Below are 17,398 nucleotides of genomic sequence, written 5' to 3'. Positions count from 1 at the left end.
TGTTGGAGTGATGCAGGTCTCGGCGCTCTGATGCTTCGATAGCCAGGCTGCTCACCGCTCGCCACGGATGTTGTTAGTTCCGCCGAGATAGCCTCACAAGTCATCACATATTCACATCCTGGACAGTTTACGCGCCGTCGCTCTTCGTGATCATTTCTCACCCAATTTTTATTGAAAACACCACGTTATCATAAGTGTTGATTAACGTCTCCTTCTGCAGGCTGTTTCAAAGCCTCATATTGCTTTTAGAGTGACAATGAGGCTATACAGGCTTCCCACTACCTTACCAACTACACTGTTTATCAAAAGAACGCAATTTTTATCAAATACAGGCGCCGTTTGTCTAAGTAATCTTCTCCCCATCAACGTCGGTCACACACCGGCGTTTCACCACAATAAGCCCCTTTCAATCAACATAGTGTCTTTTACACGTGCTTTGTCAATGTCAACTTCCTCAAGTCTAAGACGAGAGAGATCCTTATGCTTTAAAGCTATTTTTGCAAGCAGAGCAGGCCTTTCTACCTACAGTTGCTCTCATATTATCACTACACCATGCACCTTTCTGAGCGAGGTCGCGATTCGCTGGGCGCGCGTTTTCGCCGGGCTTCCCGGCCCCGCCTTGCTTGATTCTCACCATCATAATTGTGAATCTGAATCAAGACATATATGTTTGTGTACCAACTATGCCGAAAATGTGCTTCCGAAGGTGCCTCCTAGAGATACTCTAAAAAGTATATGAATAGGTACTTAAGTAGCCGTGTAAATAACCCCCAAAACAGCTGTATGCCCTGTGTTTAACCTCTTTGTAAACAGGCTCTGAAAGATGCATACACAGGCTTATGGACAACTATATACACTGGTGCTTAAATAGACTGTAAGCCGGGTGCTTGGTTAGACCTCCGGCCGCTCAGAAATATACTTCAAAGGCGGGAATACGGGCCCTTCCGGGTTCACTTAGGCCGCTTCGACGATTCTTTCGGCCAAGGGAGGAGCCCGCAGGTCAGGCCCTCGTCGTTCTGCCCAGATAGCTTCATGTAGCTGACTTGATCACACATCCACGACCCCTTGACAACGTGACCCACCAGACCTCGGTTCCTGCCTAACTCTGCACCTGCCACTATTGTGAGCCGGCAATGATGCAATCGAACGGAACCATGAAGCAATGATGCTATTCTGACCCAAAAGCAAAATGACTCATTTCCCACCAAATTTGTCCAAAACAGAGTTCCCTCATTACACCTAGACCAAAGCGCATCCTTCCAAAAACCTCGTACTCATACAATCCCGGCAGTTCTATACAAAATGACTTGTCTTTCCATGATACCCACGTTCGCGAGAGGCAGTCGCTCCCCCAATTATGAGAGCCAGCCCAACCGTTCGATGTCTAATGCTGAAGCGTCGAGAATATTCCACGTCCCCGAGATTCTAGAAGGTATTCTTTTGGGTCTGGATATATACACACTATTGATCTCAGCTCGAGTCTGCCATTCATGGAACTCCCTTATCAAATCCTCCCGCAAGATCCAGCAAGCACTGTTCTATATTCCCGTCGACGCGCCAGTGCCACAACACCCACGCACCAAGAACCCGCTCATCACCGACATAAGCTGGCCCGAGTTCATCCACCGCCAACTACTCTCATACACCCGACCCGGACCCGTCTGCTGCTTCGAGATCCCCGACATGGCGTCTAAAAAGAGCGAAGCGGCGTATCTCCGGCCCGAGGCCAGTTGGCAGAATATGCTTCTCCAGCAGCCGCCCAACTGCATTGTCCGTCTGTGGAACCCGAGACGTTCCGACCTGCTGTACTGCAAGCATCGCGAGACCGCCGATAGCCACGTGAGGTGGAAACCGAATGGAGACTACCTCCGATTGAAGAATGTGGTATACTATATAGACGCGGGAACATTTACACCATCCCCTTGGCCGTTCCTATGCTTTGCTAATGGATTCGAACTGCATAAGGTCATGTGGAAGCCTGAGCGACGCGATCAAATGAAGAGGAACCCCGATCTCGGGCGGTATTTGGCCAGTTTTGATCTTACTGTCAACACCGCTTCCAAGGGCTGTTGGCCGGTGGTGATTACTCCCCCTGACCAACCTCGACGGACGGCCCGTTCGATCTATCTCCCTTCTTGGTTCAGCCGAAGGGATGTGAGATTATCGGAGGACGAGTTATGCTAGCTTAGTTTGTGTTGTTGACCTACTACCATCACTAGTCTTTGTTCGCTTGGCTGGGTCATTCTCCGTATGTTAGAAAGGATTCTGAGATTTCATTGTTCCCTTTCAGTGTAAGCATGATGTTCCTGAGGGGTGAGCCATGCTAGCTTGACCTCAGTTGCTGTTCGATTAGTACAATCATAAATATCAGTTCTTCTCTGAATTTGCGAATTCTTTGTTCGTATATCTGGTTCGAGATCTGCGAGTTGTCATCTACATCCGGTCAACTAAAATCAGCATAAGCAACTCTCGAGGAAAGTGAAATATCTAGCCAAGGCGAACATTCAGCCCTTGAAACAACCAGGACAATGCGTGACAGAGACTTGAACTCCGGTCATCTGCATCTTGTGTTGGTCCCATGGGTGATTGTCGTAACTTGGGGTGACTCATCATTTGGGTTCTGTTGGACACCTTACCCATGCTGCCGGTGGTGCTTTGTATAATGCTCCTACGGCTTCTTACAGCTGCTATTGGATATGCGCTATGAACTAGCAAACTTTGTTTCTATTTCAGCTATCCGGTATGGATTCATATCCCAGGTCTCTAGAGATGCGTTGCACTCCGAATGATTCATTTTCCGAGAGTTTGTGGTTCTGCTTCTGGGGTGAGACATTACCGCAAAGGCCGAACTCGGCATGGTCTCCGATGCCACTGTCTCAACCATTTCCTTCAATGCCGTCTTTATCGTCATGTAAAGACACGGGAGAAATATGTCGGGGATGTGTCCGGACTTGATGTCCATGTAAGGAGCCTTTAAATAAGAGTGAGGAAATTGGACCATTCACGCGAGTGCATATTCTTTCGGGTCCACTACTACTATGTCTGTGATCAAGCCACGTCTAACGGTGTTGCGGCAACATGCTATGTTTTTTTTTGTGGCTCGCTTTCTGGTCATTGTTCAGATAGCCCACGCACGGCCGTCATCCCGTGGCTCCTACCGCAGCAGGGTGGATCCGAGCGCGGTTCGGGTCCCCTCACGAGCCGAATATGTGAGCTCTGCTGCGATTGCGGCAGGAGACTGGAGAGCGCCTACCTTGCACACCAGAGGACAACAAACTTATCATGAATGTCAAAATTACGACCGAACGCAATCGAGCCCCAAGAGACTAGATAGGTAGTACGTATTAGATGATCACAGAACAGCCCCCATCAGCGCAACCGCCGCGCCCCCAACAACCAGCCCCGCAGCTCCAGTGATTCGCGGAACACCTCCAGTTGAAGTCTGGGTCACCGTAGCATCACCATCCCCATCTGCACTGGCAGTAGTCGTAGGAGCCGACGTGATCGTGGAACTCAGCGATTCCTGGGATGCACTAGCCGAGTCCGTTGACATGCTCGCATGCGCCAGAGTAGTGCTCGTCGCGCTCGCTGTCTCCGAAACCCCGCTCCCACCGGTAACAGCCCCAGCGGTAACAGTGGCCGACAGGAAATTCGTGAAATAGATGTCGAATCCCTGGTCTTGGCCGCTCAGCGTCCGGTGACACACCCCATCTGTCGTACCATCTGCGGTACAGGCCCATGTAGTGGAACTGGAATCGAGGAATGATGTCAGCATGTTTCGAGAATTTCAAGAATCATACAGGATGGAACTCGTTATGATGAAAAGGAGCGAGTGTGGTATCCCTTACTATTGTCGACGCCACCACGCATACGTGCTCTGGTCAACGATCTCCGCGGTGATCCCCGCGCGGCCGATGGAGCAGGCGGACCCAGACACGGAGGTGGGGCAGGCGAGGCTGTAGGTTGTTGCTGTTGCGTCCTGCTCATATACCGGGTCAGCGTTCTCTTTGATGTTTCTTCTATTTTTTTTTATTTTGAGTGCTACGTATATGCTGAGGTGAGATGAACTTACATTGCCCACGATCGACGCTTCATAGTCCTGATCGCGATCCACGGCCCACAGGAGCATGGAGACGACCTCCTCGGCGACGGCGAGACCGGCCAATGCGGGGAGCAGGGTGAGTGCGAGCTTCATGTTGTCTGAACTTCCGCACTGTGGGAAGCTAGTAATGAATGAATGAAAGTGAAATAAGTGTAAAAGAGTGGATTCGCAGCGGGAGTAAACGAGTGGAGTTGATCGCTGACGCTCAACCGGACAATCTTGAAAGCTAACGGGGAAGCAAGGGATTTAAGTACTCCATCTAGATGTGATTTCTAGGTCCCCAAGACCCTTGGCAGAGTACTCCATAACTTCAAACGAATCAGGGCGAGCACGAGGCTATAGCGCGAGTCGGAGCGAACCGCTTATCTCCACACCTTGGGCTCAGCTCGATTCAGGGGGTCCTGCCGGATCCGGTTAACGACGAGGCTGTGAGGATAAGTGTGGATTAGCCTAAAGTCTCAGTCAGATAGTTATGGGAAAGGCCAGCATCGCTTGCAGGTTAGTGTGGATTAAATGTGGGTTCTCGTCTGGGTTGAAGATCTTGGCGAGGATTAGCGTTGCCCGTAGTGAGAGGGAGTTCAGCTGCCGCTATGCGTTTTGGAATCAGGGCCTCATGCCGTGTATTTCCACCGCAACTCTGCTAGTGAGATTTCCAAATCCTGATTCCAAATACTTCCAGATTGATCGAAATTAACCATGAACCAAAATTTGGAGGGCTAGGGCATTCCTGGGGCTGGTATAGGGCTGAGTTTATGCCTCAGGCACCAAGAAAAGTGGGGCTATCAGTTCGTTTCGAGTACAACTGTACAACAACAGCCGCGGTGGTGTAGTGTATTAACATTGCAGAGCCCCCGTACTAGCCTTATGCTAGCGGTGTGGCGTGCAGATTTTGGGTTCGAGTCCCAGTCGCGGCATTCTCTTGTTCTTTTTTGCCTTCGACCAAAGGGTGGGCGTCATGAGGATGTCATTTGTTATGCAATTCTGCTGTCACGCAAAGGGGGAAAGCTGAAGGGTCGTCATCGGTAGGGCCGGGTCGGCGGGGGCCGTGATGGACAGTGTTGAACTTGTCCAGTCATACTAGTAGTTTCCCCGCAAGAAGCACAACAATAATCTCTCGGAGAATAAAGCATTAGACTCGGTGTGAGGCAGCTCCGGATAGCAGGGATGATTATGTGTCCAGGTTGAGTGAGGGCAGAGAAGGTTTATGGTTATCGCACATTTCCTGTGGTAATTGAAGGAGCTGCAGGAGCTTCGTGTTAAGCATCACCGGCAGCATCGCAGGGTGGACAACGAAGCTCTTTCATTAGCGGCCCAAGTTAACACCAGCCCTCCCATGGGACCAACGCACGATGCAGGTGACCGGAGCTCGGGTTTCTGGTAGGCGTTATCCCGGTTGGACTACGAGCTGATCATTGGGAACACACGAAAAAGAGCGAGAGAATGAAAAAAAAAAGGTAGGAAAAGAAAAAACCTTTACTCAGACCAATATAATTCTTAGAGGAGGAGGCCAAGTGGAGGAAACAGCACAACCGACTTCGAAAATCTCCCAACCTCTTTACTTCAACATGAGCTCCAATTATCACTACTTCTTCAGCCGGTTCGACCGCCTCAAAACCGCCCCACCCTCAGCACTTATGCGAAAGGTTATGCCCACAGGCCTCCCAAACCTCCACGCAATCTTCCCGCGCCTCCGGCTCCGCGAGACATCCGGACAGTCGCGGAAGTGTTCCGGCATATCCTGAACTAAGAACGCCCGATCAATATCCTTACACCCGGGAGTGCGATTCGTCGTCCCCCATGCCGCGCTGTAGTCCTCCTCCCACGTGGTTGGCATGCCGGACACGTCGTCCTTCTGCGTCGTCGGCTTGGTGTTCTCCCAGTACTTGACACACCCCAAGCAATACACCCCGGTCTCAACCGAGCGAGCGACCGGGTCGTAGTATGGGAACGCCACCGTCGCCGAAAGCCGCCATGGAGAACCCCAGGTTTTCGAGTATCTCGGCGGGAGGGGTATCCAGCTGCCGTCGCGCCTTGGGCGGGCTCGCCAGCGTCGCACCCGGGGGGTATTCAGCTGCAGGGCCAAGGCTTTGGCCTGGGCCATGCTGACCAGCATCTTCTCCTGGTAGGCCCACCCGTTGAAATCAGGGGTCCGGATGACGGGAAGACGGTGCCAATCGTTGTCGAGCGAGAGGCCGTACCACTGGAACACGGCCTCGATCGGTGCTATGCAGTACTGCCGGTGGGTGCGGTTGCAGGCGAAGCACGAGCGGGAGCAGGTCGGGATGTAGAGGAAGGGGCCGAAGTCGCCGCAGGTGCGGCACCGCGAGTGACGGAGTTCCCGGTAGAGCTGCCCCAGCGAAAAATGGTGGGTGCACTGGGTGAGATCCAGTAGTCGTAGGGTGTCGGCTGCATGCGTTTGGAGAAGGTGGTATTCTGGCAGGGAGTCGATTATCTGTTTGGTGGTCTTGTTGACGGACCGAAGATGGCTGAGGGCCAGCATGTCTAGGTCGAGAAGGATCATTCGGATGATCTCTAGCGGTAGGAGGATCCATGATGACTCTTGCTGCTGCTTCTGCTTCCGGAGAGAAGTTGAAGCGAGCGGCTGGTAGCATGGCTGCTCTTGCCGTTGGGCTTGTTGATGCTCGAGGATTTCTTTTCGATAACGTTTCACTGCGCGTCGGAAAGGCGCCCTCGGGACCGAGTAGAGATTGAGGACGTTCATGCCCGGCTCCTCCAGGCGATAGGCTAGCCCAGATGACATCTTGGAGTAAAGATTGGTAGAACAGTGCAGTGGTGTGTCCACCTTCAAGAGACTCATGCTCATATAAGAGCTAATTATGTGATAACTGAATGAGACCTGAGTGAGCTCATATGCGGGGTCTCTCGGTACTGATGGCCGTGCGGACGACAAACCCAGCACCGGTGGGGTAGATACTGTACGATTACTTTACTGTAGGTCACCTGTGTAACGAATTGACCGTTTAGCAGGTATACTTGGATAAACTCATTCTGATTCTCAATGGCTAACTCGTCATCTGAGCCAAGAACATCATCCTCATCCTCACTTGCCTTATTCCTGTCCTTCTTTCTCTTCCTCTTCCATCTCTTCCTTCTCCTTCTCCTCCTCCTCCTCCTCCTCCTCCTCAGACAACAATCGCCGCCTCCGAGAACTAGCCATAATCACCGCCCCTCTGCCCACCAAGTGCTTGGCGCAGTAATGGTCTTTCTCGAGCTCGAACACTTTTATCGGGTCACACCTGGCAGTAGTCCCCTAACGGTCAATACACTGGTAGAACTTGTAAGGGTCTTTGACACGACACCCGCACGCGTACACGAGACGGTAAACGTGACACCTTGAAGAATTAGAGCGGCCTTTCCACCTCTAAACACAAGCTGCGTACATATTGAACGTTGTATAACTAGCTGGCTGTGTTTCATTAGCTTCAGATTTCGTCCTCAGCGCAAGGAGGAGCGATTACCATAGACCTTGGATCGAGAGGTATCGTGCTTCACGAGAAGGGTTTCACGCTGCCAGCTGCAAAATCTAACGTCCGCTCGGGTTCCTATGAGTTGGGGGATCCTGCGCGCCCTCTACCAGATTATATCAACGAAGTCTCGGGCCTATTCCTTTTCCGTGAAAGCATACTAGGAAGCCACATCGATTCGGCCGGATTATCGGCAACATAATTGCGTCTGACCGATCGCTTGCCACTCAGTTTGTCAATCTTTGGAGCTCACTTTTCCGATGGCTACGTGTATTGATTCTTCGGGAAAAAATGTAAAATAGTTTTTAGAAACAAAATCCATAGCGGGATAATATCTGCCTCAATTATCAATCATAAACAGCTGACCAATTGTGGAATGAATAGAATTTCAAAATGCAAAGCTAGCCAGTCTTCTAGTATAGAACCTGAGTATAGGTAAGCAGATGGGAGGCCCTATGGTTTTATCCATTATGCTATGTATTCTGAATTCTGTCTACTTTATAAGCTTCTAATCCTGCCATTCTCTCAATGACATTGGAAAAGCTTGATGCGTCGTCTAAGCAGCCTGTACGCATTGCCTGTACGTAGGAAAAACCCGGGTTGCCGAGTGCAGGGCAAATGGCACATTCCTACCGCCGTATGATGATGTCTCAAAGGCACCACTTCACAACCCGTTCAACTCCCTGGCAGCCATTTCCAACAGATTCTCATCTCCGGGCACGTTCTGGGTATAGCGCGAGTTGAAGCGGATCAAGCGCTTGACTTGGTTGTAATGCTGGACATCCAAGGACAAGGGCTCCGCGCTGACAAACCACGACACCCCTTCGCTGCAGGGCGGGGTGGTCAGCGAGCCCCCGTAGGTGTAGACCTCGTGGCCCTGGAAATGTTTCGTCAAGTCGGAGAAGTCTAGGGACTCGATCTCCGTCGCGGACCCGGGCTCACTGATCGCCTCGACGTCGGCGAACACGGAGCTGAAGAGTGAGTCGCAGTGTCCGGTTTCGGAGAGCTGGAAGACGAAGCCGACGACGGCGATCCCGTTGGCTGTAAACGATCTATGAACACACAACCCAAATGCTTGGTGGGTGGGGACGGATTTGACTCACTCTCGTCGGTGAACACGAAATGCACCTCTAACGGGTAGTGCTCCTCGTCGAGGCGGTGCTCGGAAGGGGTGTGGAAGTGGAACTGCGCCAGCGTGTATTGCTTGCCCTGGGCCGTCAGGGTGCCATTGGGGAGGACGACTTCGAGCGTGTATCCTAGGTTCTCGAACTCGACATGGTCGGCGTCGGGGATGTCCAGAGACACGGCACTGGAATCAATCAGGGTGACGGTCTTCGAGTCGATCGCGATGGGGGACTGCTGTTTGCCCAGGTCACAGGCCGCGTTCGTCTGCGGGTCGAGCCCGTACCAATTTAGGGGGCCCTGCGCGCCCGAGTATCCAAAGCTCGGAGTCCCCGCCTGCGCGGCACGGCGAGCCAAGGTGCGGTCGTGCAGGCAAGCCGTCACCGCTGTGGCTAGGGGTAGGATGGCAAGGAATCGCATTTTCGGGGGGCGGGGGAGACCTGATTGATTATGGGCTTTTATTGTACGCGCGGGAACTTGTCTACGCGATGGGGGCTTGGGGTTCGGGGTTCCGCCGGGATGTTATATTGCACCCTGGTGGAATGGCATTCCCCAACCTACATTCCTTACGTAGTCTGTCCTGTCGATCCTCGAACTTTCGGGTCCCCTAACCTTCTGACTTGCGGGACTTTCATGCGGAATGTGGCTATGTGGAGACAGTTGTAGCTTAGTTGATGTCACTTTCTCTTCCTGCATGTTGTGTGTTTATGTTATGGCTGACATGCTGCCGGCATGCTAGGTTGTGTCGAGACCTGAGCCAGAGACCGGCTAGGGATAAGTGCAGGTCGATCCCTTGGCACTTCCTACCTCCAGTTCATGTTGTTAGCGATCTATTCCAAGAATTGAGTATGACATTGGTTCTGGGTGAAAATCCCCAATAGAGCATAAAAACCTTGGTGCCGGTCAGCGACTGATTGCCAAGATATATACACAAGAACTGCCAAAGAACATCACGGATTTAAAGTCAAACTAACATTATTTCATAGGTTCCTGACGTCGATAGTATCCTAGCACGTGGCTTTGAATCTCCATCCCTGCTCGACATTAGACTACCGAGTCTTCAGGGTCTTGATAAGGCCAAAGCTTGGAGTACAACTCCCTCTCCTTGTCATTCTCAGCCGTTCCCAGAAAGACGTGCTTGAACTTGCGACTATTCTCCACGGCGACTTCATAGTCCTTGGGGTCGACCATGCCATCTACAGGGAGTACCCCTTGATCTCGAAACAACGTAAGCACCTGTCCAATGCCGTCCATGTTGGTTTCCTCTTTCGCGTGAAGCTCGATCTCCTTCTCCTTGAATGCTATTGGACAGGGTAACTGGAAAAAATCCTCCCAGAGGTTGACCAGCGAAAGGAGTGATTGGCGCAAAAAGAACAGGTCTCTATTCTCCCACACTCCAGTCATCAGCCAGGCAGGTTTTCGGACGATCGAAATTTTTTTCTGCTGAAGAACAGACCAGTGCCGCGGGGCACGCTTGAACACCAGCGCCTCGTAGTATTTATGAATGATCTGGCTCTCATGGTCACTGCTTATTTGATCCTGATTCTCCGCACTGAGAGTGTCAAAGTTCTCGGGGCGTACGGGAACAGCCCAGCCTTCTTGGACAGGTTCGTGATGTCGGAACATCCTCGGGACATGAGACTGGTAGAACAGAGGAGCCACGCATGCTGACTGCCAGTCTATAATATCGGTAATGGTGTGTGTGAGCGGGTCCACAAATACATTATCCAGATGAAGGTCTGGATGCCAGAGGACGTTAGAGCTGGCAGCCCCATCGGTGGAAGAAGGGACCAGGAACGGAGCGACTTTCATGTACTGGTCGAGAAGGTGAGGGCCGTCCTCGAGAAGCTCCGGATCCGATACAGATCGATAGTAATTCATGCGAGGGCGTGCATGCGCTTCAATCCATGAGATCTCGTTGCGGCCTAATGCTTCTGTGTACTCAGATGAATTATGCCCTGTGCGTAAAACGGTTAGCGAATGTTTTACAAAGGAGGAAGGGGTTGGTCCACTGACACGGGCCACGGTCTAATTCCATGTCACTTCTAGTGTCAGTCCATAGCTCGGGTGAAGTAAGGGGGCCGATTGTAAAGCGCTTTAGCACTTCGTCGGCACTTGAGTCATCATTCAGGTCTTCCACCTGTCCAGTTAGTGAACGGTGATCCTCCTTAAAATAGATACTACCGTACTTAGCGAAAGCCATGCTAGTCAGCTTATTCTCCATGCCAACGACTTGCTCAACCAACTTGAGCTTCGTATCACGTGGCCATTGGTTCCAGAGAGAACCCAGTCGCACACCAGCGGCCTTCTCCTCAATGATATACTCCGCCTCAACAGGAGTGCTAGCTGCATCTGAAGACCATGCGAGGATCCGTGGAGTTGGGATGTTGAAATAAGCACGTAACTGCAAGACTGAGCCATCGCAGCCAGAGAAATTCAGGGCATGCTGATCTTACCAACTCGCGTGTGGCTACCTCCGAGGCGGTGGTGTATCGGGCTGGTCCGGCGTTGGGATTCGGAAGCTTTGCCAAGACTTCATTTCCGTTGTCCATAGTCAGCAGAAATGCTTTGTTATGCAGGCCCTCTAAGCATTTGACGATCTTTGTGCCTGGGGGAAATGATGAATAAGCTTTACTTCACGACGGCTGCCTGGGGGGGTAGAACATACAGTGTCGAGCTCCATCGCTGATATTGACAGCAATGTCAATGAGCTGCCGCAAGTTGAACTTCAGGTATCGCTTTGAGAGCTCACGCTGTTCGTTGAAGCTGTGATATTGCAAATGGTCACTATGAATTACCATAATGAGGTGGGTACGGTCATCCGTCTCTTACAGCCATCGATGTCTAGTGTATCGATACAGGTCCTCTTCGGGGATGCTCTCATCTAAACCACCTATGTCAGCCACCCAGATATGTAGTCGAAATTTAGCCTCTCTCAAGGGGGACTATACGTATTCCGTTTGCTCTTTCTAAAAATAACTCGGGCAGTGTTGAGGCCGACCTTCGTCCCCTCGCACAGTATATCGAGAAGAATCTTGTAATTCGTGACCGCCGGAATGAGGCTTTTAAATTGAGTCCTAGGGTAGTGCGACTTGAGGGCAGTCGCAAAGAATGATACATGCCGACCCCGAAGTCTTCCGAGGAACTCTCTTTTAGAATGTTAGGCCGGCAGTAGAGAGAATTGAGGAGAAATAAGGAAATCATCTGACACGTTGTCACACCCTTGACTGTCTGCCTGTAGGCTCCGTTGCTCAGGCAACCGCTCCTCTCACAAAAGCGCTCCGTTGCACTGATATGTTCCCATAGATTGATGTATACCTATAAGATATGCCTATTTTTACCATCAACTCTCATTACTCCCTCTAGATCTTATCATTTCAGACAATTCTCTACCCATCATAGAGTGACCACCGCATCATGCTCTCGCCTTAACCTCTGGAGCATGTTATTGGTCTCATCAAGCCAGTAAATACATCTAACAACAAACACCGCTCAGAGCAGACAGCACAGACAATCATGCGATTACGCCTGATAGCTCATCCATAGGTGCGCGCGAGCTTAAGCTGGTTATACTGCAACGTCGTCAAGCCATCCGTGTACTCCGGGATGGCCCCGGGGCGCACAAACTCAGGCAGCGTATCCACCAACACATGGCGATCGGGTTTCCCGAAGTACGCCACCGAGTACCGCCGGGGTAGCATCGCATTCTCATCGTCCTCCTCAGCTGCACCCTTTGCCTCTGGCAAGGTGACGCGGTGGTTCGCTGATCGCAGCGCTCTGTTCGTCCATCGCTGCAGACAGTCCCCGACATTGACGATCACCTCGTAGACATTCTCGGACCCGATCGGTATGAACTTTCCGAGCGGGCCATGACGCTGATCCTCAACCTGCAGGCCGCCCACGGAATCCTGGAGGAGCAACGTTAGGGTGCCGAAATCGGAGTGCTCGCCGATGCGCATGCCGCCGCCGGCGCGCATCGTGCGGCGCGGGATGGCCGGGTAGTGCAGCAGGCGCAGCTCGCTGGTGTTGCACTGGTGCTTGCTGAGGAGATAGTGATCATCGATCGATAAGCCGAGCCCGGCTGTGATGGCGCGCAGAAGGTGGGTGTGCAGCTCGTGGAAGCGGTCGTAGATATCCTCCATGAACGCGCGAAAGCCCGGGAGATCTGTCTCATCCGGCCAGCGGTTGGGGAAGAGGGTGTCGCTGGCGGCGCCTTGGTCGAAGGATTCCTATTTTATGTGAGTCAAACATGATATAATGCGTTTGATTGGGCTATTGGAAAGGTAGTTTCAACTGATTGAAGGGAATCATACCCGATACTCCTGGTAGCCATCGTTCAGCTTCTTCCCTTGCTCATCGTCCCTCGTACCCTTGAGAGTCTCTTTCCCTACTGCGCTCCATCCGCGATGAGGATTCGGGGCTTCTGGATGTGCCGCTTTGGCTTTACTTGAGTTCGGCAGGTCGAAAAAGCGTTTATTCTTTCGTTGAGTGCATTGGTTCAAAGTCAGCGTTCTCGTTTCTGCCATGCTGTTTGTCTCTATAGTGCAATCCAAAACTCACAAACTCAAATAATCGGTCAATCATCTGCCGGGAAAGGGACGAGTTCCGAATCTTGGCGAACCCATACACTGAAAGCGTCTCACATAAGTCCTCGCTGAATCGCTGCCGCTCCTGCGCATTGTCGCTGCAATACAGCCGAAAGTCTAAAGATTTGATAGGCATGATGGCGTTTAACTTTAACTCAAAAACCAGGTTGCGTGTACCAGAGAACGGTAGGATTGGAAAAGCGACTGGTTCGAGAAGGGGTGCGGTATATATAGGGTTTTGTGTATCTCCCGGCGGGTGACTGGTCAACATGATATGTATGCTTTGGTGGAGCAGTATCACAACACCGACTTATAGGTCATACCAGCACCCCCCAACTTTTCTCGACCCAGGAATAAACAGAGTGACTCTTGATGAGGTCATGGGATGTTTGTTTGCAAAACGTTGAGATTATATTACTTTTTCCTGATCCGGTGCATCCATTCGCTCGCTTCGGGTCTGTTTGCTTCACAGGTTGCTTCCCGCATATGATCCTGGGATCTCATTGGTTTGGGCACTGGATCAACTTTCACTGGCAGACCTTTTCAATTGACTAGGACAGAATCTGTCCTGAGGATGATCTTCGACAGTTATCACGCACCCAATGGCATTTTCTTTCTTCTTCATTGTGGCAGAATGGTGGCTGCAAGTTGCAGGAAAGCCCCCACTCAGGTCTGGCCAGGCTAAGCCTGTTTTGGACAAGCGCCACTTGGAATCCTCTGAGCCCTAATCGAGGGATCTCATAGGGCATTGTGCCATAGCAGGAAGAATGGGAGAGAAGCTTGATCAATCAAAGTTGATTGCCTCTGTGCTTCCTTCTTCATGTATTTGTGGCTTGAAATTGGCTGTTTCGGGGTTGGAAGGACGAGTCATACATGCTTGATGCTGGCGTCCATCACACGTTCACGCAGTCGATACTCGAATACTTGCTCCCAGGTTTCTGAAGTCTGTCAAAATCAATTCCTCTTGTTTCAACCTGGAAGCCCTGACCTCAAGTAATCTGGCTTGTATTATTTCTTAATATACTCATTCCACTCCATTCCAGTTCAATACTAATCACCTATTTAAGCCCTTTTCGCTCAGGGGAAGTCGTTCCGGCCTAGGTACTAGGTAGCAATCAGTTCCTTCCCTACAGGATCGCACGCGAAGGTGAGCCTCACTTGAAACTCGGACCCCAGTTCTTTCCACCCCGTTCCCTTGTCAAAAGCATCGTCAATTCGAAGACTCTTCTACTCCGAAGATCGAACCCACTTTTTCGAAGTGAAATAAACGGCTGCATGTTCAAGCCCCTTGTTAACTTCGAAACTTAAATCCCAACAAGCAACTATGAGCCCCCACTCCAATGGCTGCGTCAACGGTTGAACTGGGGATTGCAATCACCAAGGAAAGCTTCCCCTGGACAGTTTTTGTTGTTTGATCATCTCCCCTCTCGGCTTCATAACTTTTCATCGTCGGTTGGGCCTGCTATAATAGTTGTCTGCGGGTGAACGCCCGCTCCGAGCCACAGTGAGTCCGTACCAACATAGGAGTATCTCTGTGCGAGGGCTGATACACATGAGTAATATATTGTCCATCTCTCCACGATCACTGGTACATATCCGTCCACACAAGAATTGGTCTGTATAACCAAAATGATGCCCCACAGTGGTATGATTCGTGACACCGCAGGAAGACTATTCGGTATTGACAAATTGGTTTATACCGTGGTCTCGGCGCCTTCGAGATCTTGAGTCGGGGGACACGCCACTTAGCAGTGGCACGGAATCAGAGGGAGGAACAATGTGTCGGGACACGCGAGGAAAGGAATCTTGCTTTGCGCCTGCTGAAAATGGTGGAAATGCGTAATTGAGCCATGGATCTTGGCTTTGATAAGGTTGCCCCACACTTTCAAGCCCATCGCGTTGGTCCACATTGCGTACCTTATGCCGGGGTGTCAGGTTGATCGTATCAGTCTGCTTGTGCGGGTTTAGCAAGCGATGTCTCCTGCTGGGACACTTTCGTGCTAAGATGCTGTTTAGTCACGAACACTATGAGATCTCAATACAATCTTTTTTACAAATTGCCTAGCTAGCTATGTCATCTTGCCTCTGCATAGCCTACCTCCCCCCTCCCCTTCCGCGGGCGCCCGAGTTTAAAACCCAAAGTTCTTACCATTCGAAATCCCGACCACCGGATGCAGTGTCTTGATCGGGCTAGCTAGTGGTCTAACCTGATTAAGCACGCTCATTTAGATCTACATAGAGCCTCTATAGATTCAGTGGCAATAGCTGTCGCAAATGGTATTCACTGCCAGTCAAGGGGACAAACAAGGGCGTGAAGTAGAAGACAGGATGTCTTAAATCTGGCGAGGATCTAGGAGGCAGGTTGAAAAGATGCCGAGTCTTTTTACCAGCAAGTAGTTTCGATTCTCGTAAAGATAAAATTACTTCGCGATGTGAGCGACAGAGTCATCGAAGCAGGGTTTAAAAATGCTTCTCTGTACTACTGTTCCTAGAATTATCTCGTATGAACCTAGTCATGTATTCATTTGTCTCTTCTTCACTGGAGATAGACTAGTAGCTAGGATCAATATGAAATAGAGGTTGCTGTAGTTATAAGCATGGAGGCGAATAATGACCCTCTGATTTCTGGTACTTCATTTCATTGGAGGATCGGCCCCTTTCCATAGCGCCTCCGATCGGTAGCCTGTTGGTGATGTCGATACAAATCCGATCAGTAGGAGCAGCATTGTTTCAGTTCCCTAGACATCTGAGCGAAGCTTTCAATCAGCCTGGATCCAGCACACTGTTCATGACAGGAAATAGTGGCATTAACCGGAAGGAGGCGGGGTTCAAATGAGGCAAAGGAGCTAACCTGACGGCAAAATGTTCTGAAGATCCTGCTCGTCAATATAGAGGCTGAGCATGTGGGCCCCGTCGGGATTGAGATAGGATTCTCCCTGCGGATTCCCCGCGAGAGCCAGCTTATGGAGTCCACAGAACGGCTGCCCAAACCAAAGAGCAGCGCCTTGTCCGTCAGTTCCCTGGAAAACCGCACCAAAGCTGATTGTCCCTTTATGGATCGTATGATACTGCCCCCAACAGAAACCATTGCAGACAGCGACCGGAATGTGCAGAACATTGTCCAAGACCAGAGTGCGGGTGGGGGAACCTTCCTCCGGGCTGGCACGCACGTTCAGCTCCACTGTGCCGACTCCTGCGATATACAGCTCTTTCCCCGGGAACAGTGGATTTGGAACCATGCGATTCACTGGGCGATACGACTTGAAGGACGCGCGATTCTTGCCGTAGTGGTTCGTGCCGGACACCACCATCCAGTCCCGGCAGCGAGGGCGGGGTGGGTTTTCCTCCTTCTGGTTCTTGCGATCCTTGACGTGTTCTCCGGTTTCTGCCATCGTGATTCTGGGCAAGTGAGGGACTGGATTCCTAGTCAAGTGGAAAAGAAATCATGGATCAGATATGATCCTCCATCTTTGCGGGACATAGCATGGATCTCACCTGTTGATTATTGGATGACGTTGAGTGTTGTGGGGAAGGATCCGGGGGGTACGACGGGAAGTGGGTAGAGTGTAAAGGTACTGGAAGTCTGGAACTTTGGGGACCCGACCGGAGGCGGGGTGCACCGCCACCCGCAAGCTGGCCCACCTTCCCCCCCCCCAGGTACAGTACACAACTGGGTAGCAGTGTGGCTTGACTGTATATCACTTTCGTACGACCCATCCTTCGAATTGTGTGTCGATGCCATCGATGTCACCAGTCCGAGGTGCAGCCTAAGCAGAAGCCGCATAATGGCAAGTATGTCCTGGCTTTCCGCGTGGACTACGCCTTCTGTCCGCCTGGTACTGTGATGCAGGCTCTGGGACTGGGTCCTCTGGCTGCTGTCTGAAAATCCCCCTTTCTCCCCTACGCCGACTATAGCTTATGACTCTATTGACTACTTTGACTGCGAACATCGCCGTCGTCGGCCGTCGGGCCGTCGCCAAACAACTTCTTTCTTCGTTCAGAAGAGGCCCAGCCCCTTCTTCTTAATGGGATGTCAGGACGTGTTTGTTTGTTCTTTTGTTTGTCGTGGTCAAGTGCTACAGGCACTAAGTATGAATTGATAT

At 51.3% G+C, this 17,398-nt stretch overlaps 7 protein-coding genes and 1 non-coding gene across 8 annotated transcripts; 2 read left to right on the top strand and 6 right to left on the bottom strand.

Moving 5' to 3' along the window:
- Positions 1 to 1,003: 1,003 nt before the first annotated feature.
- On the top strand, positions 1,004 to 2,360 carry ASPACDRAFT_111286 (F-box protein). The gene has a single exon (XM_020195536.1). It carries the CDS (start codon positions 1,303 to 1,305, stop codon positions 2,182 to 2,184), a length of 882 nt encoding a protein of 293 aa, XP_020059841.1. The 5' UTR covers positions 1,004 to 1,302; the 3' UTR covers positions 2,185 to 2,360.
- Positions 2,361 to 3,352: 992 nt separating this feature from the next.
- On the bottom strand, positions 3,353 to 4,195 carry ASPACDRAFT_39118 (uncharacterized protein; the record flags this gene model as incomplete). The annotated part of the gene is made up of 3 exons (XM_020200547.1): positions 3,353 to 3,749; positions 3,849 to 3,979; positions 4,073 to 4,195. 3 exons carry the CDS (start codon positions 4,193 to 4,195, stop codon positions 3,353 to 3,355), a joined length of 651 nt encoding a protein of 216 aa, XP_020059840.1.
- Positions 4,196 to 4,917: 722 nt separating this feature from the next.
- Positions 4,918 to 5,016, top strand: ASPACDRAFT_t62. The gene has a single exon. It is a non-coding gene; the product is annotated as a tRNA-Thr (tRNA).
- Positions 5,017 to 5,684: 668 nt separating this feature from the next.
- ASPACDRAFT_39117 (F-box protein) lies at positions 5,685 to 6,863 on the bottom strand (the record flags this gene model as incomplete). The annotated part of the gene is made up of 1 exon (XM_020200546.1): positions 5,685 to 6,863. The coding sequence occupies one exon, from the start codon at positions 6,861 to 6,863 to the stop codon at positions 5,685 to 5,687; it is 1,179 nt and encodes a 392-aa protein (XP_020059839.1).
- Positions 6,864 to 8,251: 1,388 nt separating this feature from the next.
- On the bottom strand, positions 8,252 to 9,129 carry ASPACDRAFT_39116 (uncharacterized protein; the record flags this gene model as incomplete). The annotated part of the gene is made up of 2 exons (XM_020200545.1): positions 8,252 to 8,628; positions 8,691 to 9,129. 2 exons carry the CDS (start codon positions 9,127 to 9,129, stop codon positions 8,252 to 8,254), a joined length of 816 nt encoding a protein of 271 aa, XP_020059838.1.
- Positions 9,130 to 9,651: 522 nt separating this feature from the next.
- ASPACDRAFT_1885054 (uncharacterized protein) lies at positions 9,652 to 11,842 on the bottom strand. The gene is made up of 6 exons (XM_020198388.1): positions 11,661 to 11,842; positions 11,542 to 11,593; positions 11,378 to 11,475; positions 11,166 to 11,317; positions 10,726 to 11,113; positions 9,652 to 10,667 (listed from the first exon to the last, which is right to left on the bottom strand). Exons 1-6 carry the CDS (start codon positions 11,827 to 11,829, stop codon positions 9,754 to 9,756), a joined length of 1,773 nt encoding a protein of 590 aa, XP_020059837.1. The 5' UTR covers positions 11,830 to 11,842; the 3' UTR covers positions 9,652 to 9,753.
- A 146-nt stretch (positions 11,843 to 11,988) lies between these two features.
- On the bottom strand, positions 11,989 to 13,475 carry ASPACDRAFT_111281 (isopenicillin N synthase family dioxygenase). Its single transcript, XM_020195535.1, has 3 exons — positions 13,270 to 13,475; positions 13,023 to 13,187; positions 11,989 to 12,938 (listed from the first exon to the last, which is right to left on the bottom strand). The coding sequence occupies exons 1-3, from the start codon at positions 13,429 to 13,431 to the stop codon at positions 12,246 to 12,248; spliced, it is 1,020 nt and encodes a 339-aa protein (XP_020059836.1). The 5' UTR covers positions 13,432 to 13,475; the 3' UTR covers positions 11,989 to 12,245.
- A 2,666-nt stretch (positions 13,476 to 16,141) lies between these two features.
- ASPACDRAFT_56899 (uncharacterized protein) lies at positions 16,142 to 16,687 on the bottom strand (the record flags this gene model as incomplete). The annotated part of the gene is made up of 1 exon (XM_020203190.1): positions 16,142 to 16,687. One exon carries the CDS (start codon positions 16,685 to 16,687, stop codon positions 16,142 to 16,144), a length of 546 nt encoding a protein of 181 aa, XP_020059835.1.
- Positions 16,688 to 17,398: the final 711 nt, after the last annotated feature.

This window comes from Aspergillus aculeatus (genome assembly GCF_001890905.1).
Source record: "Aspergillus aculeatus ATCC 16872 unplaced genomic scaffold ASPACscaffold_2, whole genome shotgun sequence".
NCBI lineage: Eukaryota > Fungi > Ascomycota > Eurotiomycetes > Eurotiales > Aspergillaceae > Aspergillus > Aspergillus aculeatus.
Note: the sequence above shows the minus strand (reverse complement) of the source record. Positions and strands in the feature narration are given on the sequence as shown.